This window comes from Rhinolophus ferrumequinum, chromosome 24 (genome assembly GCF_004115265.2).
Source record: "Rhinolophus ferrumequinum isolate MPI-CBG mRhiFer1 chromosome 24, mRhiFer1_v1.p, whole genome shotgun sequence".
In the NCBI taxonomy this organism is placed as follows: Eukaryota; Metazoa; Chordata; class Mammalia; order Chiroptera; family Rhinolophidae; genus Rhinolophus; species Rhinolophus ferrumequinum.
The window spans coordinates 36,813,918-36,836,295 of NC_046307.1; the positions used below are offsets into that span (position 1 = coordinate 36,813,918).

The 22,378-nt window shown below is 51.6% G+C and overlaps 1 protein-coding gene across 1 annotated transcript in view; it reads left to right on the plus strand.

Moving 5' to 3' along the window:
* The window catches only part of DOCK2 (dedicator of cytokinesis 2), a 369,901-nt gene extending 348,843 nt beyond the window's left edge, over nucleotides 1-21,058 (plus strand). The window contains exons 42-52 of the mRNA XM_033096340.1: nucleotides 1,951-2,032; nucleotides 3,268-3,352; nucleotides 4,093-4,179; nucleotides 9,590-9,766; nucleotides 11,124-11,207; nucleotides 14,326-14,463; nucleotides 16,005-16,132; nucleotides 17,040-17,211; nucleotides 18,163-18,283; nucleotides 19,834-19,976; nucleotides 20,934-21,058. Of these exons, the coding sequence (XP_032952231.1) occupies nucleotides 1,951-2,032; nucleotides 3,268-3,352; nucleotides 4,093-4,179; nucleotides 9,590-9,766; nucleotides 11,124-11,207; nucleotides 14,326-14,463; nucleotides 16,005-16,132; nucleotides 17,040-17,211; nucleotides 18,163-18,283; nucleotides 19,834-19,976; nucleotides 20,934-20,996 (1,280 nt within the window). The 3' untranslated portion in view covers nucleotides 20,997-21,058. The remainder of the gene's footprint in view (nucleotides 1-1,950; nucleotides 2,033-3,267; nucleotides 3,353-4,092; nucleotides 4,180-9,589; nucleotides 9,767-11,123; nucleotides 11,208-14,325; nucleotides 14,464-16,004; nucleotides 16,133-17,039; nucleotides 17,212-18,162; nucleotides 18,284-19,833; nucleotides 19,977-20,933) is intronic.
* Nucleotides 21,059-22,378: the final 1,320 nt, after the last annotated feature.

Here is a 22,378-nt window from a genome sequence, read left to right on the forward strand (position 1 = left end):
GACTTTATTGCTATCCATTTTTCTAAATTGTCAAGTTGTATTTGCATATTGTCCCATGTCCCTTGATAGATATTCAAAAGCTCGATGGGACATGTTAGTTATACAATACATACAGTGTTACCTAAGGATCTGCAAACTGGCACGTGATCATTTTCTATCATAGTATAGTATGCAGTCCAGCCCAGTAAGTTTTATACCGTGTTTCCTGTCACTCATCCACTATTTTCAGACCGCCCCATCTCCTTGTCACCGTGTAGACCATTATGAGAACTAAGATTTATATAATATAAAAATGGGAGCGCTGCAATCTGTCAATGGAGAAATGAAATGAAACCAACTGTCCTGGCCACTAGCTTAAATACACTAAGTGTTTCATGTATCTAAATTGATTTGTCAATGGAGAAATGAAACCAAACCGTCCACCAGTTAATTTATCTTTTATGACAAAATCGCCTTATGGCAAATTCGCTCTGCAGTGGACATGACTGCAGCAAAAATGCTTATGGCCAAGATGTTTACGGGGAAGGTGCTCGAAAATACCGGACACGCCCAACGTGTTAATATGCAGTGAGTTTGTGGGGAGGAGGGCCAGTTGAATTTAACTTCAAGTTCTGTTTTCGCCATTTCTTGTGTGTGGAAGAATCATAGCCGTCAGAGAGCTCACAAGCCACTGGGGAGGAGTGAGGGAGGGGCAACCAGAGTTGAGAGTTAAGAGCGCCAGGTACAGACAGACGCTGTGGAGAAGGAGGGAAAACGGCGCCTGACTGAGGGCCGACTGGGTGTTCGTGGGGCTGTGGTGGTGATGTGGGAAGGTGTTCTAAGCAAAGGGAGGAGTAGCATCTATTGGACATAATGGTGGGAAATGGGCTGGGATCATAGTTGAGTATTTGAACACTCCATACTCTTAACGTTGGCACATTTGAATGCCAGCAAGAGGAGTTGGTGATCCCTTAGTTGGCAGAAATGTTGGGCCCAGGAGAAGAGTTTTAGGAGTGATGGTGGTCGTCTAGTAGAACAGAGCAATGAGAGAACTTGGGTACCTAAAGACGAGAGATGGGTTAAGATGCCATGGCAGGTAGGGAACGGGAGCGGGGCTCAGGGATGGGACTGGTGATGGCTGATTTTGTTCCTTTGGTTTGCCGTATTGTCGGCTTAAATGAATAAAGCTCTAGAATAAGCGTGACAAAAATCTGGCCCACATGGTGCATTTCCTGTATCCTGCGCCCATGGCAGGCATCACTAATCAATCATGGAGCTCTTTCCCACTGAGCCTGGACACAGCCTCACCATCCTGCCACAGGCAGTTACTCTCACACATTCAGAGGTGGCGTGTAAAATGGCATGTATTTGCATGCTCTAATGTAGCGATTCTTAAATGTGAGCATGCATATGAGGATTTTAGAAGAATCAAGACTCTGATACAGTAGGTCTGAGGCAGGGCCTGAGATTCGCCGTTTCTAGCAAGCTCTCCGGTAATGATAATGCTGGTCAGAGGGCCACTCTGAGTGGCAGTCTAAGCTGTGCGACCTTCAACCAGTTGTCTGGCTTCTTTGACCTTGAGGCCCTCCTCTACGAAACAGGGACGATTTACGTTATAACACTGCTCAGTGGAATTGGAGAGATGGAAGGAGACCATGGGGAGATGTGCTCTGCAATTGATTGAGAGCGATAAGTGCATTGGGCGGCATTATTGTTGGTGATAATGAGTAGGCTCTACTAACTAACTGTTAGCAGCGGCTGAGCCGCCAGGCAGGGTTGCAAGCGCAGGCAGCTCTGGCTGCTCACTGGTCACTAGGACTTAGCTGGCAGACGGCAACCTGAGATTGGTTATTCAGTAAAATCTTGAGCCCAGAAGGGCTGGCCTGGGTGGTCTCAGGTGGGACCTGCTCTGCTTGGAACTGTCGCTGCAGCCGACACACACGTTGTGAACCCTTAACTCAGGGGTCCCAGACATCCAGTGTTTCACTGTCCAGCCTGTCTTGGATGAGCACCCCAGGTTCAAGAATAAGCCAGTGCCTGACCAGATCATAAAGTAAGACCTGCAGCTCACCGGAAGGAGGGGGGGAAGGAAAATCCCACGGGGCCGCCACGCTGAGCTGGTGGCAAGACAAGCCTGAGTGCCCTTCTAATTCCTCCTCTGTGTCAGCCAGCCTGTTCCCCTGTCCTCTTGGGAGAAGAATCACCCCGAATTGGCCACCTGGCTCTGCCCCTGAGAAGGCTGAAGCCAGAGATGGATGGGAGAAATGAGGGTATGGTTTGCCTTGAGGCACAGCGGACGCTCAGTAAGCAGCAGTGAGAGTCGCTGAACGGGACATGGAGAACCTGTCACTCAGGCTGATCCCAGAGCGTGTGCATGTGTGTGTGAAGGAGGGTGGGGGCGGGGGTGCAGTGCGCATGCAGAGCACAGTGTCCCAAAGGGACACCTTTTCAGCATTGTTAAGGTTGTGCATTGACAATGGATATATTCAGAGTATGTCAAGGGGACATTAGAGGAAGTGGCATGAAGGCAGGTGTCAATCTGCTCAATACCAGATTGCAAGGTCAGTGGTGAGGCCCTGCGGCCTGAGCGCCGTGGGGCAGGAGGCGGCCCCTCCCATCTGTGCACCTCACCCCCTTATGCCCAGGTTCCCAACATAGCCCCTCAGCTGCCTTCATAAGAGGCCTCCCCCCGGAGCTCTTCCAAAGGCAGCAGGAGCTCCTCTGTAAGAAGCAGAAGGGCCCATTCCTTCAGGGAAAGGCAGCCCCTCCCAGCAGCCTCTCATCCGTGCACACGGCTGAGCACGTGCAGCTCCACATGGATCTCAGCCTCCTGTCTCCCTCTCGGTCAGGCCTCCCTGGGCAGGGGCCACCAATGAGACAGCCAGCACTCTGTGCGGCTGGGCCTGAGAACCTCACTGGAGATTCAGGAAGCGTGGTTTGGGGGTGACTGGGACACCTAAAGAAACCCTTGGCAGATTCCCCTGGGACAGCAGGTTAGGTATGTCTAGATCCTTCACTGAGATCACAGGAGACGATGAGCCAGTCAACCTTGTGTGCAGCCAGAATCCCAACTCGGGATTCCCAGCCCTACGACCTGCTATGTATTCAGGAGGCCGTCCCACCAGTCTACCTTCTAAATCACCTAGCAAGGAAGGTCTTGTTTGAAACGTTACAGCAAGGACTCTGCCCGACCTGAACAGTCCTCCCTGGACAGAGTCAGGTCAGATTCTGTGGCAGCAGCCGAGCACGCTGAGCTACCAGGGGCCTCAGCTTCTTCCTGTCTTGCAGCTTTTATAAATCCAACTACGTGCAAAAGTTCCACTACTCACGGCCGGTGCGCAGGGGGACCGTCGACCCTGAGAACGAGTTTGCCGTGAGTACCTCCCATCCCCCTCAGCAGCGTGACCACTTCCTGGGGCCCCCCTTACCAACCAGAGCAGGCATCTGCCAACCTCCGAATGGGAGGGAATTTGATCTAAAGCCAAGTAAAGCGCCCGCTGACAACGATGCACACACACCCATGCCCGGTCTCTTCCACTGGGTTTGTTTTCTCATTTCCAGAAGACAGGATCCCTCAGGCTACGCAGGGGTGTTGATAACGTTAAACCCTCCAGGAAATACCAATAAGCCCAAGCGATTTCAGTCCCCTCTCTCCCCTGTGTGCTTCCCAACTAGGACCTGGTTCCTATTGCCAAGGGCTAAGGCTGGCATGAGGAGGTGGCTCCAAGTCTCTCTCAGCTCTTTGCCTTAGACTGTGATTCTTCATATTTGGGACTCACTGTCCCTTTGAGAAGCCAATGAGCCCTCTAGACCCTCCCTGAGAAAATGCAGGTGGATGCATTCAATATTGCCTAAAATTTGAACTGTTCAGAGACCCAGGTTAAAACTTACTGAGCCTAACCTAAGCCCAGGGAAAACTTAAACTTCTCTTTGGGAACGAATTCTTCCGGGTGAAGTGAGAGTATGTTTTGGGACTTGCAGTATTTATGCTGACTTGGGGTGGGCTATGTGCCTGGGGGCCTGTCTGGGTTCCCGCCAAGCTTCTCCGATACCCAGGTTTCATAAGTGTGTTGTTTTTCTGCCTTTGTCACCCCCTGCCCCCACATGGGACAGTCAATGTGGATCGAGAGAACCTCCTTCGTGACTGCCTACAAGCTTCCGGGGATCCTGCGCTGGTTTGAGGTGGTGCATATGTCCCAGGTGAGTCTCCGAGCCTCACGGTACACCTCTCCCAGCCTCAGGAAGCCTCTTGGACTATGAAAAGGGGACAAGCTTTAGTTTGAAACCACGAACAAAAGGAGTCCAGAAATCCCAGTGCAGGAAAGTACCTGAAGAGGCATCCAAACTAGCTGCTCTCAGATTTTTTGTAAGCATCAGATAACTTGCTTTCCTCGCAAATGAAACCTGATGCAGTGAAAGCTGATGAATGGGGAGCTCCTGTGGTTGGATGCAGGGTGAGGCAGAGGGCCTGGGACTCCATCCACTCAATCACTCTTTATATCTTCTCAGTCCCAGCAGCCCCTTGGGGCACATTTGCGGAATCCCACTCTGAACCCATTTTATAGTTGGATAAACTGAGGCTCAGAGAGAGGCACTCACACAGAGGCAAAGGTCTGGCTAGAATGCAAGTGTTTGAACTTCCTTGTGCAAATAGCATGTATGTTACTTCCCAACACATTTCAGGGTCTTCGTATCCTCAGATAGGTAAGAATTTTACAGCTCCCAGGATACAGGGGAAGGGTCAGAGTGGTGGTGAGGAAACCTGAAAAGTAGGGGCATATTCAGGATGTCTTATTTATTAATACAATAAATAAGTGTTCATATTTAATGAATACCTAACACATGTCAAGCACTGTTCTAAGAAACACCTGAAGATTTTGGCATGAAGCTAACATTTTAGTGGGGAAGACAAATTAAAACGTCAAGGTAAATATATGATATGTCAGATAGCGATAACCATTATGGAGAAAAAGGAAAGTGAAAGGCGATGGAGGAGGTGCTATTTAAATAGAGTGGCCAGAAAAAGCCTCCCTGATAAAATAGCTTTTGAGCAAAGTTCTGGAGGAAGTCAGGGAGTGGTCCATGCTGATATGAAGAGGGGGACATTCCAGCAGAGGGAACAGCAAATGCAAAGGCCCTGGGGCCAGGATAAGCTTGTGTCTGGATCAGAACAATGAGGGGTGAGTGGTGTCTGACACAGATCCTGTGGGACACTGTAGGCCACTATAAGGACTTTGGCTTTTCTACTGAATGACCTGGAGCCATGCGCAGAGGAGGAAAAGGTCTGATTGACATTTTCAGGCTACTGTATTATCAGCACTGAGACCATCCATTCTAACCCTTAATATGCACCTCCCTCCCAATGATCCCAGCAGCCCAGTGGCCCTCCATTCTCCTTTCCACGGCATGGCCTAGACCTTGGGGAAAATATGATGATGATGATATCAGCAAACATTGAGACTACGCTAAATTTGCATGCATTTAACCCCTCAGCCACATTGAGAGATAAATATTATTATTCCTCCCATTTTACGGATGAACAAATTGAGGTGCTAAGTGAGTCAATGGGTTGTTCAAGGTTAACAAATGAGGTGGAGTTTGACTTTAACCTCCCATATCAGGCGTCTCGAGTGGATTCATTCTCTCCTCCTTCCTCAGTGTGCCCCCATCCCACCCCAACAATAAGTAAAACCCTGAGAAGAAAGAAACCATTCATGTTCTTACTCAAGGGACAAATTAATACATGATAAGCTTGAGAAGTATCCCAGGCACAGTGTTGGGGCTTCACAGCATTATCCCATGAAATGCGCACAAGACCCCGTGAAGTATGTACTATCGATAATCTCATTTTGAAGTGAAGAATCAGAGACTGTCTACCAATCTGTATCCTCTACCCATTGGCCCTCGCTATGCCCTTTCCTCCAGTGACGCTCAGCAAGGTGCCTCATCTCTTGTGTCCCCATGAGACTGTGGGGAAACTGAGGGAGCCCCCGCCGTCACTCCCCATTCCTCTCCACCGCTGTATTTCTCCTCAAAACACCTGTCACCTCCTAATACACTATCTAATGAGCCTGCGTGTTGATTGTTAATATCTAGAAACATTAGATATAACATATTAGAATATAAGCTCTACTATAACATAAGCAGACAGATTTTTGTCTATTTCGTTCCCTGCCATATCACCAAGTGCAAAGAATAGCCTCAGGCTCATAATTGGTGCTCCAGAATATTTGTTAACTAAATCTGTCAATCAATCAATATGCAGACACCCATAATGCCTGAACCAGTTACCTTATTTTATGGACTCAGCAGTCTGAAGTTGGGAAAGAAATAGTCAACATTTTTTTTCAAATCCTTTTATCCTGACATCCTCAGATAGAATGGGTTGGGAAAACCTCCAGAAAGTTGACCAGAGTGGATTTATTTATCTCTAATAGCCTCCCTCAGTGGAGTTACCAAGAATGTCAGGATGTCTCAGACACCAAAGTTTCATTCCTGCTGAGTAAGTTCATTTCCCAGTATTTGTTTTTATGTTCCATGAATTCACACCTTGTTCTTGGTTGTTTCTCTCATGAATTGTCATGACAACAGGACTGTTTGTACAGAGAGGTGTTTTCTGACGGGATTCAAGTGTAGGTTCTGTTCATTGGAGAGTTCTGTGCTTGGTCTGGGCCCAGAGAACGTGCAGTCTTTACGACCCCTCATCTAGGAGTCAGAGACCTAAATTCAACTCGGTCGTTAACAAGCTGTATGTTGTCGGACAAACACTGTCCCTGGGCTTCAGTTTTCATCATTCATCAAACAGAGATTGAAAAACTATGGAATTTCAGAGCCAAAAGACACTCTAGAGGTCAATTAGTCCAAGAGTTACAAATGTAAATACCTTTGGAGACCAGGAAGAATATGTAAATATGTGAGACAGTCACATTAAGACAGCAGGGGACGGTGGAAGCTGAGACAGTCTCTCCAACTGAAGTAAAATTTGAAAGATTAGAACTCATGTGCAGGTGAAACAATAGAGCTCTCCAGACCTCTCAGTGGCCTATAGATCCCCAGTTTGCAGCCCTTCCTGGTTCTTGTCCAGCTATTTTGCATATGAGGAGACCGAGGCCCAAAGATGGGACTGGAACTGCCAAAGGAATGAGTGACGCGAGTAAGATGTAGTACCTACGCCTGTCTTGGGCTCCCGCAGAGGACTTAGGAAGGTAACTGAAGAATATGAAGCACCCCTGACTGGATGGCAAGGGATTACCATCACTTTATCTTTTGGCTGATGCTTTGCCCCCTCTTTAAAATTGTTCCCGTTTTCCACTGGTAGTTCATTTTCCCCTCACAGCAGGTTGGGCAAGGGTTATATACACACCGATACTGCCAATAAGGAAACTGAGACTCAGCTTAGGAAAGAGATCCGAGATTTCCGGGCTTGACCAAGTCCAACAGCCAGCTTGAGGCAAGTTTGGTAGCAGAGTTCGGTCTGTATACGGTGGGAGAAGCCCGCCTTTGGAAGCAAGAATAATACCGAGTTCTCTCCCCAGCTCTGCCACCATCTGCCCTTGGATAAGCTACTTAACCTGCTGTTGGAGGAATTAAATGAGAGCATATGTATGATGCACCCAGAGTGAGCTGGCGCATAGCAGGCAGTCGATAAATGGAGCCATCTGTGTTACTGTGACTATCGCTTTTATTGCTGTGATCAGCTCCTGACATCCAGGCCTTCCACCAAACAACATATATATATTTCCCCCATAAGTCTGCTCTGACAGCTGTATACTTAGTCTACTCAAATGCCCGTGCATGAGAAGCCAAAGGAATGGTCATTCTCATTTTCTGTTCCTGATGGCTATAATGAGACTAAAGATTTGGGGATTCAAAAATAGCTTCACAGATGAAGAGGAAAGCCAATCAATAGGACTTGCCATTTTTAATAACCTCCTTAAAGCCTGCGTCTTTCAGACATGCCCGGCTAGTGTTAAAATCAGGTGCAGTGCTGGGCTCAACCTGAGTGGCTGTGATAGATTTTCCTTAGAACTCAGTCTAGACCACGGCTTCGTAAAGTCCCTGCAGGGTTGGTCTGTGTGCTAGAGAGAAAGGAGACCAAGGGTTTCAGCTTGTGGAATATGGCCTGCTGCCCCCACCAGGCCAAGCAGCGGCCCCCTGCAGTTTACATCGTGTGTGTGTGTGTGTGTGTGTGTGTGAATGCACCTGTGTGTTCATGTTTGAATGTGTTAGATGTGTATACGTGTGTGAGACAGAGAGAGAGAGAGTATCAATGACACAATGAGAGAGGCTACTTCTACTCCCAGGGCCTTCTCCCTGCAGAGAGCAGCCATTTTTTAAAATGTCCACAAACAAGAAAAAGGGTTGAGGACATTAGGATTTCATAGGAATTTAGGAAATGATTTAAAAAGATGACCAAGTGGCTCCATAGGCTGGTTCTGCCCTTCTCATATAGCTAATAGTTATAATAACAAGTGGGTGACGTGCAGGTGACACTTTCTAAAGAATTCTGCTGATTCAAATGTCCTATTATCTCAACTAATCTTTGCTACATACTCAAGGAAGCAGCCTGAGTCTTTCCTTCTTAGGACAACTGCTGTTCTCTGTCCTAACACCTACAAGAATGAATAACAATAACTATCAGTTATTCTCTGAGTAGGTTTTCTTATCCTTATTTTATCAGTGCGTCAACTCAGGCTCAGAAAGGTTAGGAAACTTGCCCAAGGTCACACAGTAAGGGGGGGAAAAAAAAACGTACACAGCTCAGATTCGCTCTCAGTTTTGTCTAGTGTAGTTCAGGGGTCAGCAAACTATGGCCTATGGGCCAGACATCACCTGCCACCCATTTTTGTGGGTTTTATTGGAACAACCAAGCTCTTTCCTTTTCATATTGCCTAGAGCTGCTTTCTCCCTATAGTAGCAGAGTTGAGTAGTTGCAACAGAAACTATCTGGCCTGCAAGGTCAAAAATATTTACTGCCTGGCTCTTTTACAGAAAAAGTTTGCAGACCCCTTGTTCTGTTTTTTTACCCCCATGCTCTTGAGAACCACGCAGTTTGGCTAATTAGCATTTGATGGCGTCCTGTTTTGATTGCTTGCTAAGGGGTGTTGGAGAGGCGTTTAGTTTTATCTTCCTAACTAAACTGAATCTACCCTGGAGCAGTGACCCCTCATACAACAACCAGGCTTAGGTCCTACTATGGGCCAGGCTGGGCAGTCATATTGCCAGCTGCTCTGATCTCTCCAGCAATAGCTCACACATAGTAGGTGCACAAGCAATACCGGATGAGTTGAATTGGAGCACATTTCACCCAGGTAGCAAGAAGGGAAACCCTCTCCGTAGCACACCCAACCTGTGAAGCCCCGGCAAGTGCCCGACACCTCCTGCCTCCACCTCCCCAGGGAAGTCCCTTTCTCGCTAGAAGAAAGTCAGCCTCTCTCCCCCAGACAGCCGACAGCCCCCTCACTAATTACAACAAGAGCCTGCTACAGCCCCGCGGGGAGCATCGCCTCATTTGAATTCCAACCCCAAAGGAAATCAATACCAATAATTATATCTATTTTTAAAGCGACCTGCTAAGACCCTTTCTTTTGGGTGATCTCCTTTTCAACAGACCACAATTAGCCCTCTGGAGAACGCCATCGAAACCATGTCCACGGCCAACGAGAAGATCCTGATGATGATAAACCAGTACCAGAGTGACGAAAGCCTCCCCATTAACCCGCTCTCCATGCTCCTGAACGGGATCGTGGACCCGGCTGTCATGGGGGGGTTTGCCAAGTACGAGAAGGTGAGCGCTCTGCTGTCCAGACCCTGGTGAGGGGCAGAGCCGAGGCAGGGGGCCCCGGGCCAGACGCAGCTGCTTGTTACTTATTTACTGTGGCTGTCGACCCCCCCAAGGGGACACGTCAGCTTGGGGGACCTCACTCACCTTCCAGAGATTCTACAGCCTCTTTCTCATCTCTGTCCCACACTCGATGCCATGCACTGTCCTTTGGCAGGAAGAAGCAGGGGCCATATGGGCCCCTGGGATGATCATGGTCCATACCATAAAAATAGAGGAACCATGAATCAAAGTGTATGATTTGAAATGTCTTCTACAAGTGGGAAGGAATGACACCCAGAACCTGGGAAATGAGGAAAGGATAAAAGATTAACTCCAAGGTGGGGGGTGGGGTGGGGGGTTGTTATCTCGATACCCAGGTTATAAGGTCCCTCCAGAAATTGGTCCCCCCACACCTTTGAGCCACAGATTTCATTTTTGAGCCTCCTGGTGTCTGTGGCAAAAGGGAAAAGCCATCAGATATGAGTCACATTATTCACTGGAGAAAAATACCAATTTCTCAGTAGGGGGCCATAGCTTTTCCTAGCACTGAAGTAGAACAGAAAGACCTTCCTTAGTTTTCAGCTAGACCCTATATTATAGGAGACACTGAGGGCTCCACGGACTCCTCACCCTAGTAAATCTCATGATGAATTCCCTATTATCTTTTCTGTTATTCATTGATGCAAAACTAAGAATACAAAACAGTAATATAATTCAGGGATAGTAATTCCAGTCACCCAACAGTCCTTCCAGCTACCCCTCAGACACCCCATGTAATCATCGTCGGTTAGGCTTTGCACAGCCTTTGCACGTGTGCACACTCTGAGGGCGGGAGCTCCAGCAAGAGCGAGGGGCTGCCAGGATCGCACACAGTGAGGGAGGTGGAGGTGAGCCGGAATTCCTCACTGGTTTCTTCTCCCCGGGGGCAGTGCTCTCAAACTTGACCCCGCATCAGAATCCCCTACAGAGCTCCTGAACACACAGGTGCACTGCCCCCACCTTCTCATTTAGTAGGTCTGGGTGGAGCCTGATAATTTCCAACTCTGACAAATTCCCAGGTGATACAATGCTGCTGATCCGGGGACCCCACTTTGAGAACTATTTCCCTGGGGTTTGTGGCCCATTCATTCCCAGTAGGTACTGATCTGAGCCGCCAGGAAGAGAAAACACTGTGGGTCCCTACAGGTCCCTGCCCCATCAGACACAGGCGACCTCATTGCTGCCCCTCTCAAGTAGAACCCTCTCCCAGCGCCGGAGAGAAGGGTGAAGGGGTCCACACCAAATGAACAGGAAACCCCAAATACCTGTCTGCCCTCCCCAGGCCTTCTTCACTGAAGAATACACGAGGGACCACCCTGAGGATCAGGACAAACTGAGCCGCCTCAAGGACCTGATAGCGTGGCAGGTACAGCAGAGCTGCACTGGGGAGCCTGCCTCCCTCCTTCCCTTCCCCTTCTCCCTGTACACACCCTCAGCGAGCCCCTGGCTGCCATGGCCTAACCTAACGTGTCCTCCTGTCTTTTGGCCCCTCTTCTGATTCTGTATCTCACCTAAGTGGGCTCAACCTGGAACTGGGATTTGGGGCGCCGCAACCTTTGGGATGCTGCAGAGATGCTGTGTTGCGTGTTGCAAAAACTGTTTTCTTAATTGTAGAATTCCGAGGTGGCTTGTCCCATTCACCCACCACCACCTTCCCCCCACACCCAGCATGTGCCAATCAGATAACAGGAGACTTTGGCCCCCACCCTACCTGTCCTTCTGAGGCTGACCTAGTTTGTTGCAGACAATGCTCAGATGGAGATCAGGTTTTAAAAATAATCGAGGCCTGTGTTTGGTTGGGTTTTGGTGAAGGGCCTACCTTCTGCACAAGCTGTTCAGCCGTCTGGAACCAGAGGACCCGGAAGGCACAGCCCTTCCCTTGGCCCCGCGCTCTGCTGTCTGCTTGACTTCCCTACTGCCCTTTCCTCCTAGCTCCCGTGCCTTCCCTCCAGACGCTCCTTCTTTCTGACTTTCTTTCTCTACATCTGTCTCTTTCTCTCCCTCTCAGAAGTTCTTTGCTTCTGCCCCTCCCCGCTCTGTCTCTTGCCTGTCTCTGCGCACCTCCCATCTTACTCCTCCCTCAGCTTCCCTCCCTCGTTTGCCCCTCCTTTCTCTGGCTCTCTCTCCTGTGTTTTCTCTCCCTCTTCTCTCTCCCACTCCTTAGAGAAGAAACAATCCACCCAACCCGATGCTTCCCCCAGAGGCTCTCAAAGGACCTGGCTCTTGCAGGCTGCAGCCCCCTCCCTGCTCTCCATGGACCACCCAACACTCGGAACACGGCTGGTGGGGGGTGCGGAGGACGGGGACAGCTGTCTGAGTTGCCTCCCCCCTGGGTCCTCCCCCCTTCTTACCACTCAACGTGCACAGAAGAGCAGCTATTGTGCTGGGAGTTATTGTTACTCTGGGGAAATCAGGCAGTGACAAACACTGGGTGCAGCCTCTTTTCTTAAAATAAGGATTCCGAATTCAGGTCCTTCTCTGCCTCTGCCAATTTATGCAAAGTGAGGCTTTAAAAATGAAACACCAAGCACTGCACAGAAGTACTCTCCTGAATGCATTTTGTGTGTCTGGAATTTGCTCTCCCTTCTTACCTTGTGCCACCTGTGAACCCCAGACATCCCCAAGGTCCCCAGCCCTCCGAGGTCATCATGTCCTGTAATACTCAAACAATCACTCCCCTTCCCCACCCCCAATTGGGAAGCAGGGAGGCCAGGCTTTGGTTGGTTTCCTTCCTCATATTTCTGCATATTGCTCCAGGGTGGGCTAAACTGTCATACAAATTTATTTGGTTTGTAGATGTCATTCTCAATCCATTTCACTGCCCGGGGCCTCTCCATTGGGTACCACTTGTCACCTGGTAATGGATTCTCCGTGCTGTGTCCACCGCACCCAAAGCCTGGACTCAGCTTCACGGAACAGCTAATACCAGGCTGAGCCTTCTAAGGACGTTCTACGAAAATCCCGGAGCTGATGGAGAGATGCTACAAAGAGAAAAGGAGGCTGAAAGAGCCTCTTAGATGTTCCAGCTTCTGAGAGCCATTAGCTAGGCCTCTGCAGACAGCACCCCCTAGTGGCCGCCCTCTCCTTAGCCCCATCCCCCACCCCGCCTTGCGGCTATGTTACAGAGGCCCACTCCCCCCGACCCTGGGGGCCTCACCCCGGAACAGGGGATTGCCCCGGGCTGTGTGCCTCCCACCCAGAGTCCCGGCACCCTAACTCTGGGGGAAGGCACGCCTTTTTGTATTATTACCCACAGCAAATTGCTGTTCCTCATCCATTTATTTTTGCAACTCATGTTATTGAGTCCCTACTGTGTGCCAGGCAACAGAAATACAGGGCTGGACAAAATTGGGCCTGCCCCTCCTTAATTATAGATTACCAGACCTAACTGCTCTTGTCACAGCGTTTCAACCCACCCTTCTGTGTTTGGCCTTGACTCCTCAGCTTTTCTCAGGTACCTGGTGCCTCCGATCCCTGCACCCCTCCTGGCTTCCCAAAGGCAGGTTGGCCTCTTCTTATCATCAACTGCCTCCTCTAATCTGGAGGGTCAGTGTCCATCCTCTACCCACCTTCCACTTGACATGTTGTGGGTCAAGTTCGTGGGTGTTTCCTAGTTTCACTGAAAGTTTCAGTTTCTGCTTCGCTTTGTTGTTTCGGGGAGACCTCCAAGAGAAAGAGGCAGCAATGTCTTTCTGTTACCAACCATGGAAAAGTTATCATAGTTCCTTCAAAATAATCTATTTCTACCACTTTGCGCACCCCATATGATTCCCTGAGGCCACGACACTGTCTCAGCTGCTCCCTGCAGAGGCCGCCATGCCTTGCGCAGTGGCTGTGCTTCTAGCTGCTGTTCAGACAGTATCCAGCGACCCCTTTGTTGATAAGTGAGAATTTAACTCCCTCACCTCAGTCATCTCCAACTCCTCCCTCATCTTCCCAAGGCTTTTGCATCATTGTAAAACATTCCCTATTGGCTGGCTAGCTCCCCAATATTAGCACTTCCATTTCTTTCTTTAGCAACCACGTAAGGTACAGCCACATTTCCCACGTCGTGACATGGGGCTGTGCCCACGCCGCCTTTCCTTTTAGCGCCTCCCTCTGTTTTCTCCCAGCGTCTGACACTCACACTTTCCCTTTTGCACCCCCAAGAACTTCTTGGGCAAGGCTTCAAGTCAAAGCAACAGAGAGTCCTGTCCTCTGGTCCCACACTCGCCCTCAGACCCCTTACGGGGGAGACTTTACCACACATACAGCCTCTAATGGGGGGGTCCAACCCTCCAGTGGGGAAGGGCACTGCAGGTCTTCTTCCCCCATCCAGAGCAAACCCCAAGGCTGTGGCTCTCCTCTTTCCCAGGGAGGGTGACCCTGTGTGAAGGTCTCAAAGGACCCGAATGTCTCAGCAGGCAGAGGACTTCAGCCGCTCTGTGGGGCGGCTCGAGGCTGAGCCCAGCCTCGGGCTCACTGTCCACCACCTTTCTCTCCAGATCCCCTTCCTGGGAGCTGGGATTAAGATCCACGAGAAAAGGGTGTCAGAAAATCTGCGGCCCTTCCACGACCGGATGGAGGAATGTTTCAAGAACCTGAAAGTGAAGGTGGAGAAGGAGTATGGTGTCAGAGAGATGGTATGGTGGTCCCTGTGGATGGGAGGGGAGAGAGGGTGAGGTGGGCTGAGGGAGGATGAGGGGACCAGAGCTAAGGAAGCTGCCCTTGAGGAGAAGGACCTGAGGGCCACCGTTACAGGAGCAGATGATCCAAGGGAACCTCCCTGTAAACTGCGTTCCTCAAAAGTCACCCTCAGACAAACACCAGTTATAAAACGAGCCCTTAGCACTCAAGGGACTGTGCTAATAATAAAAGTCACGTGGATGAAGCACCTACTATGTGCCTTGTCTGCTCTAAGCCCTTGATACCTACTAGGTCATTTAGTCCTCACAAGGAGCCTGGGAGGTAGGAAGGATTTTAACCCCTTGTATCTCTTCTGGAGGGTCAGAGGTGTGAAGTAACTTGCCAAAGGCGACATAGCAAGTGAATATAGGTCAAAATTTGTACCTGGTTCCCTTGGCCTCCGAAGCCAGTGCTTTTGGCCACTATTAAGCTCCATGGCCTAAAGAGGCCCTGGGCCTGGTGCTCAGAGGGATGCCGTCTTTGTCCTCAGAAAGTGGGACCATAAAACATCAACTTTGTGTGGTCCCTAGGTGGCCATCCGGCCCACTGCTCTGATTTTCCAGACGGGAACACAGAGGCCCAGAGAGCGGAAGTGAGTTACCGGAATGGCGTAGAGGGGAGCTCAGGCGTCCCGTTTTCTGGTAGAGTTGGTCCATGAGTCAGGTTGCCTGTTCTAACACTGCCTTCATGACACCCCGATACAATTCTGATGTGAACCAGCAGACTTAGGTCACATTTCAAGCACAAAATTCTCCACAGACTCCCCTCACTTCAGAAGCCAGCCACCAGCTCCAGGGTTCCCAGGCCACCTGCACCCCTGACCAGCTCATTATAAATTTTGGGGTTCCCACTACCCCTTCAGGTTTGATAATTCCACAGAACTCAGGAAGCTGCTATACTTAGGATTACAATTTCACTGCAAAGGATACAAATCAGGACCAGCCAAATGAAGAGGTGCAGCGGGTGAGGTCTGGGAAGGTCCCTAATGCACAATTTGTGTCCTCAGGACACGTGACCCTGAGCATAAGTGTCTGGAGTTTTTATTGGGGTTTCATTACACAGGCATGATTGGATGAATCATTGGTCACATGATTTAAATCAGTCTCCAGCCCCCACCCTCCCGGGAAGTTGAGCTGCCATTACAGGGCTCAAAGCCCCAGCCCTGTAATCACATGGTTGGTCTTTCTGGCCTGGCCAGCCTCCACCCTGAGTCTTCTCATTAGCATAAAGGGCCACCACGAATAACAGACACTCCCGTCACTGGGGAAATGACAAGGCTTTAGCACGAGGACTAAAGGCCAGCCAAATGCCCTATTAAACAACAAGCCCTGTAGCCTCAGCCCACTAGGAAGGTGTGCTGTCTCCCTGCTCTGCCCCACAGCAGCTCCAGGCCCAGATGGAGGAGAAGGCGGCAGAAAGGGCAGGGGGACGCACATGACTCCAGCGGCCACCTCGCCCTGGGGCCGGGCCGCTAACCAGCCTGTTCTCCCCGCTGCAGCCTGACTTCGAGGACAGAAGACTGGGCCGCCCCCGGTCCATGCTGCGCTCCTACAGGCAGATGTCCGTCATCTCCATGGCTTCCATGAACTCTGACTGCAGCACCCCCAGCAAGCCCACCTCTGAGAGGTCAGCCCTGCCCAAGGCAGCCCTACCCCCCGCTGCCTGCCCAGCCCCCAGCAGAGACCCCTACTCCTTCTGCCCCAGGACCACCATTCTCCCACTTTTCTGCCCTTCTGTTGGAAAGCCTTTCCCTACCTGGCACCTCATTAAAAGCCTCACAACCACCCCGTGAGTTTGCCATCCTAGTGGCATCATTAAAGGGCCACACAAGGCCTGAGAGGCAAGGCGACTTTTCCTGAGGAGCCTGCAGAACTCACCCACAGCCCGCAGACGCCCTGTCAGCGATCGCTGCCAGCCAGACAGCCGCCACAGAGCCTGATTCAGTCTGGAATCTTCTCACTGCTGCCCGGGGCCTGTCCCTCCCAACTCTCCATCAAACAGCTCTTCCTCCTGTACCCGCCATACGTCCCTCAGGGTCCCCCTTCCTTTACCCCACAGAAAGCCCCCCTGGTTCCGCCTTCCTGGGGCCCTCTGCTCCACTCCGCTCAATTCAGCGACTGTAATAATAGATACTGTGAATCGAGCACTCTCCCTGGGCCAAGAGTGTGCTAAGGGGCCCTGAGGCCTCACCTCGTGGCCACTCTGCAAGGTTGCTGCCCACATCCACATTTACTGAAAAGGAAATAATGGCTCAGACAGGTTGAGTGATTTGCCCAATGTCATTCAGCTGAAAAATGGCAGTGTCTGTATCTGAATCCAGCTCCATATTTTTAACCAGTTTTTCTCTTCTTACTGCCAGTCTTTGTATTTTGAATGTGTGCAAATTAAGCCAGTGGTTCTCCAAACTTCCAGGTTAACTGATCTCCCTCCCGACCCTGTGCTGCCAGCTCAGTCAGCCAGGGTCCCTGCGAGGCAGTTCAGTTCCACTGAAGTTCTAACTGCAGTTCCCACTGCTGTCCCTCTTGCCCTTCAGCTTTGACCTGGAGTTAGCAGCCCACAAGACCTCAAAAGTGGATCAGGAGGAGCCGATCTCCCCGGGGAGCACTCTGCCGGAGGTCAAGCTCAGGAGGTCCAAGAAGAGAGCCAAGAGGAGCAGCGTGGTGTTTGCAGACGAGAAGGCCGCAGCCGGGTCGGACCTTAAGCGGGTGAGCAGCCAAGCCAGCGGGCCTGTCCCGCCCCCTGAGCAAACCTCTACTGCGTGCCAGACGCAGGACCCGGGGCCCAGACACTGCCCCACTCAAGCCTCACTTTCGGGGTGAGGTGGGTATAACAGAGGCAGCATCCTGGACAGGGAGCTGGAGTGCTTGGCAGTGCCATGCCGCTTGGACGTGACAGCCGGGATTTGAACTCAGGCTGCCAGACTCGGGCCTGTGTGTGTCTTTTCTGCCATCACACAGGGCTTTGTGAGGCTGGGAGAAGCCGCGGGTTTCACCCAGTGAAAAGGAGAGCAGTCTTCCGGCACTGGGCCAGGCGTTTCTACCTCCCCTGCCCTCAGTCCCCAGGCCCCAGAGCCATTCGAACCACTGACATCTCAGATTCCGCTAGGAGCCCAGCCCCCCGGGGATGCAGAGATGAAAATCTCACTGCCCTGACTTTGAGAATTCTCATCTTATAAACTAATAACTATTTAATGTGAGACTTGGGGCCATTGGGTACAAATCCTAGCTTCCCCCTGAAAGAGAGGTTTGTTGACGATGTTCTGGGAGCCTGGGGGGGGGAGAGGCATTAACTGTCCTGGCAAGGCGCCAGCTGAGACGTCTTCCAGTGAAGGAAGGATCCTCCACAAACTTCCCAGTAGGCCTCAGAGGGCACTCTTGCCAGGGGAGAAGGCTGGAAAGAAGATTTCTGTGTTTCACAATTCTAGGGGGCGTCATTCACATGTTAGTCTAAAAGAATGCCATCTCCCCCATTCCCAGGAGTTGTATAGTGTGCAACTGTACATGGCAGGCTGGCAGGAATGATAGAAAACAGAATAAATGAATTTGGAGCTGGCTCCACAGAAGACGTGCCAAGCCCTCATCACTAACTTTTCAAGTCCCAAACTGCCTCATGCTAAGTCTCTGTGGTGTGTGTGTGTGTATGTTGTATTCATTCAGCTTTCCAGGAAGCACGAGTTCATGAGTGACACCAACCTCTCGGAGCATACAGCCATCCCCCCCCGGGCATCCATCCTCTCTCAAATGAGTTTTGCCAGCCAGTCCATGCCCACCATCCCAGGTATGCACCATGCCACCACCAGCACAGCGTTGTAGAGCTAATCCGGGCCACCAGACCGGGGGTGAAGAATGGGCATCCGTACAGTAAAGTGGGCCAAGCATCCTGGGGACAAAAGGCTCTGCTCAGAGCAACCCTATCTTCTGAATGGTCCCCACACCCATCCGTCTTGTGGGTGAAGCCATCCCAGCAAGCCTACCTGGAGCTGAGGTGGAGGCCTGCTGTCATTCTGGACTCAGGAGTGACGGGGAAGCCACTGGTCACACCAAGTAGCTCTGTGTTCTCAGTTAGCCAGGCCTCCCCAGGGGCCAGAAGTCTGCCCCTGATACGTCCCTGACCCTATGTTTCCTTTCTGGACCTGGAAGACTATTTGTGGAACTTACAAAAGTCACCAGTACCTCGTACAGTTGCAGAGTGTTTCGTGCATAGATGCTACCTCTTTCCCACATCACTCATTCCTTGTCCCATGAGGAGGTTAGCAGCACGCAGACGACCATTCCTAATTCACACGGGGGGACTTGAGGCCCTAACTGGGGACATGATATGACTAAGAGTGCTCCATCTGGCATGCAGCAGTCTCTAGCGTCTGCCTCTCTGTCTCTGTGCCAGGCTGTCTGTGCCAACGGCTAGGGCACAGAGGAGCCAGACAGACCAGTGCTGCCCCCAGGAACCCGGCAGGCGGGTCTCAGCGAAGAGGCCGGCTGTTTCCTGTGTGGTGACCGGTGCCAAGCCTTGTGCTTACTGCTTCTCCTTCATTTTTTTATTTACCCCCCCGGTGCCTACTATGAAGTAGATAATGCCATTAGCCCCATTGTATGGATGAGGAAACTGAGACACTGGGAATGCCAATTTCCTCCCTGTCACCAGCTAGTAAGTAAGTGGCTGAGGCTGGGTTCAGACTCAGGCCCTCTGCCCCTGAGCCAAGTCCTAACCACTGCCCGCCACACCAGGCAGGAGCCCCCAGAGGGAGGTGGTATTTGTCTGAGCACCCAACTGTTTCACTCTGGTCCTCTAGTAGGCCTCACAACACCCCGAAGATCTTTGCTCTTATCCCCACTTTGCCAATGTCAAACCGAGGGTCAAGAGGTAGCAGATTTTTCAGGTCTGTGTGACTCCCAGCTGGGGTCGGTAACTGCCAGCTCTCCCCACTGGGCCCTGCCTTTGGGGGAAATGAGAAATCCAGGCTGTTGATGTTGGAAGGTGAAGGAGGAGTGTGCTCACACTGTCTCCTCACCTGGCAAAAGGTCGCATCCCCTGAGGAAGTCAGGGCTCAGAGGCCCGGGCCCTTCCCCCACCTCAGCCCCTAGGTTTCCAGCCCAGAAGCCCTGGAGAAGCCTTCATGGTGCCAGGCCCTTGTGTGGGGGTTTGGCGAGCCTCTCCCAAGAGGACAGCTTCAGTAGCCTCTCCAGGCAGGACATGGCCTCCTGCCTCCTGCCTGGATTCTGTCCCCCGGCCTGTCTCCCATCTGCCTCCCCCAAGTCACCCATCCTGTCCCTGGGGCACCGCCTCTCCTCCACCTACCCACTCATGGCCGCTCTCCGCTCTCCTTCCAGCCCTTACACTGGCGGTGGCAGGTGTGCCTGGGACAGAGGACACCAACTCTTCCCCCCGCCTCAGCCAGACCTTCCTCTCCCTCTCAGAAGGTGACAAGAAGACGCTCAAACGGAAGAAAGTTAATCAGTTCTTCAAGACGATGGTGAGAACCCAAATGGGTGGAAGGATATGGGGGGCGGGGGCAGGGGCGGGTGAAGGGAGCGAAGAGGGCAACTCAGAGAGAAGAGCAAGTGGAGAGAGAGTGTGTGTGTGTGTGTGTGCGCGCGCGCACGCGCGCGCACGCAGGGCGCACGTGCACGGTCACCAGGGAGGCACGATCACGGGCCCTAAGGACTGGAACATTGGACAGCAGTACCCAGCGTGCAGTTCTCCTCTTGGGCCCAGGCCTCTCCTCTAGCAGCACTGAGCCCAGCTGGGCTGCGGGGATGTGGAGGTCCGGGGACTCAGAACCAGTACCTGTCCGGTGCCTCAGCTGCCCTGTGGTGCCCCTGTCACAGCCGCAACAGGCAGCTGTCTTTGAGGCTGAAAGTGCTTTTCGATTGTTTTGCAAAAGGTTTTCTATTCAATTTATATTGCAAAATCCTACTAATTAAAAGTTAGTTTCCTCCCTGAAACTAATAAATAAAAAAAAATGAGTTTCCGAGACCTGAGTGTTCAAGTGCCATCTGCTGCTGTCACTGGTGGGTCTTTGCTCGAGGTAAAGAAGGTGCGGTTGACACATCTGACCCTCAGGTGCTCCTAAACCAGAGCTCCGCGCCTGGAATAATCGCAGGCTCACTGCGCATGTGCAGTCAGGCACCGTGCTAAGCACCTTGCACATGTCCCCCCACCCGACCTCCGCTCCCCTGGGCGGGTGCCGGAGGCTCCCAGAACCCGGTAAGCGTAAGCGACCGCCCAAGTTCACAGCGTCCACGAAGCACCAAAGCCGGAGCACCAACCACTGGGGGCGCTGCCTGCCTGGTCACACTCCAGGTCAGGGTGTCCCAGGCTCACCGGGATCCCTGGAGGGGCCCTTGGGATTGGGACTGGGGAGCCCCACTCCGATGCATGTGAGAACCCCGTTTTGAGGTTGTGCTGTTTCTTCTCTTCGCCCACAAAGCTGGCCAGCAAATCTGCGGAAGAGGGCAAACAGATCCCCGACCTACCGTCCTCTGACCTATGAGACGACGCTGCTGACCAGGGCTGTGCGTGGGGCGCCAGGAAGAGGAGATTCCAGAAGGAGAGGGACAGTGGGACATTGACACCTGAAAAAGCTGCCTTCACCCACAGGAAGCGGCCTGACCGGGGCCCCAGAACTTCAGTGGTCACAGAGCGGCGTCTCTGGGAGCAGCGACGCAGGTGGCGGGTGAGGGCCCCCCAGCCCGATTCTCGGCGGCACCGGGAACCTGCGTGAAGGCTTTCTCCGTTATGCTCGCCCAGCAACCGAGGCACATCTCTCTATAACCCAGTTTCTTAGGTATGAAGAGCTGTATTTGTATTTCATTTTTCTAAACCCTAGCCCTTCATAGAAAAGCCTTTTAAACACTCTTTTATTTTATTTTTGGTTAACAGTTTGTAGTTTACATTTTTTTTAATACAACCACCAGTCTTTTTTCTAGCTCATCATCTCCAAAGTGTTACTGTTCCTTACTGACAATAAAAAATGATCCTGTGATTCAAGTAAGCCCTGGTGCCTAATTCTGCAGTCAGCTGAATCCTCGAGGCCCTGATTGGGCAGGTGGCACCTGGAGACAGTCGGGAAGGCACAGGGCCTGCAGTGATGGTACAAGCCTGACTCCAGCTCGTCCCAGTGCCACATTTGCCCGCTTCGTTCGCCCCCTCCCCCGACAGTCTTCTCCATGACGCTAGTTCCTTGGAGGGGCTGAATGCTGGAGAATACAGGTGCCAGAAAAGTCTTCCAGAATCTTCCTCGTGATCTGCATAGTGGATAGTTTCCTATACCTTTCTCCGGGAAGAGATGGCAGGACCACGCAACCAAATACTTAAGATTAAGGAAAAGAGAGGGCTGAGGTCCAGGGAACGTATGGTCCAGCCTTTGCATTCGTCACCAGGTCAGATATGGTGGCTTTTCTTGGAGGAACCCCAAGGGAGGTGAGGAAGTCCTGCAGGCCAAGAGGAGAGGATGGGGACAGAGGCCACCTCCACAGCCTCCGGGGACCATGCAGGAACGGGTCTTGGTGGGAGGTGAGGACTCCATTGGGAAGGAAATTGATGCTGGGAGGATTTCAGGTGCATGGCAACGTGAGCCTGAGGTCCTGGGGAGGGGGAGAGGTGAGGGATAATCCTTCAGCTCTGTCCCCAAGTCGGTGTTATAGACGTGACAAGAATTAGCTCCCTAATCTTCATAGCAGTCCTGGGTAATGGCACAACTATTACCCAAATGAAGAAACTGAGGCACAAAGTGACCTTGATCATACACTCAGTAAGTGGAAAGGCTGGGATCCGAGCCCGGGCAGCCAGACGGAAGCTTGGCTTATCACCCTGCGCTCTCTCTTGGACACCTCTGTGCACAGGACATCGAGTCCTTGGAGCCTTCGTCCACCC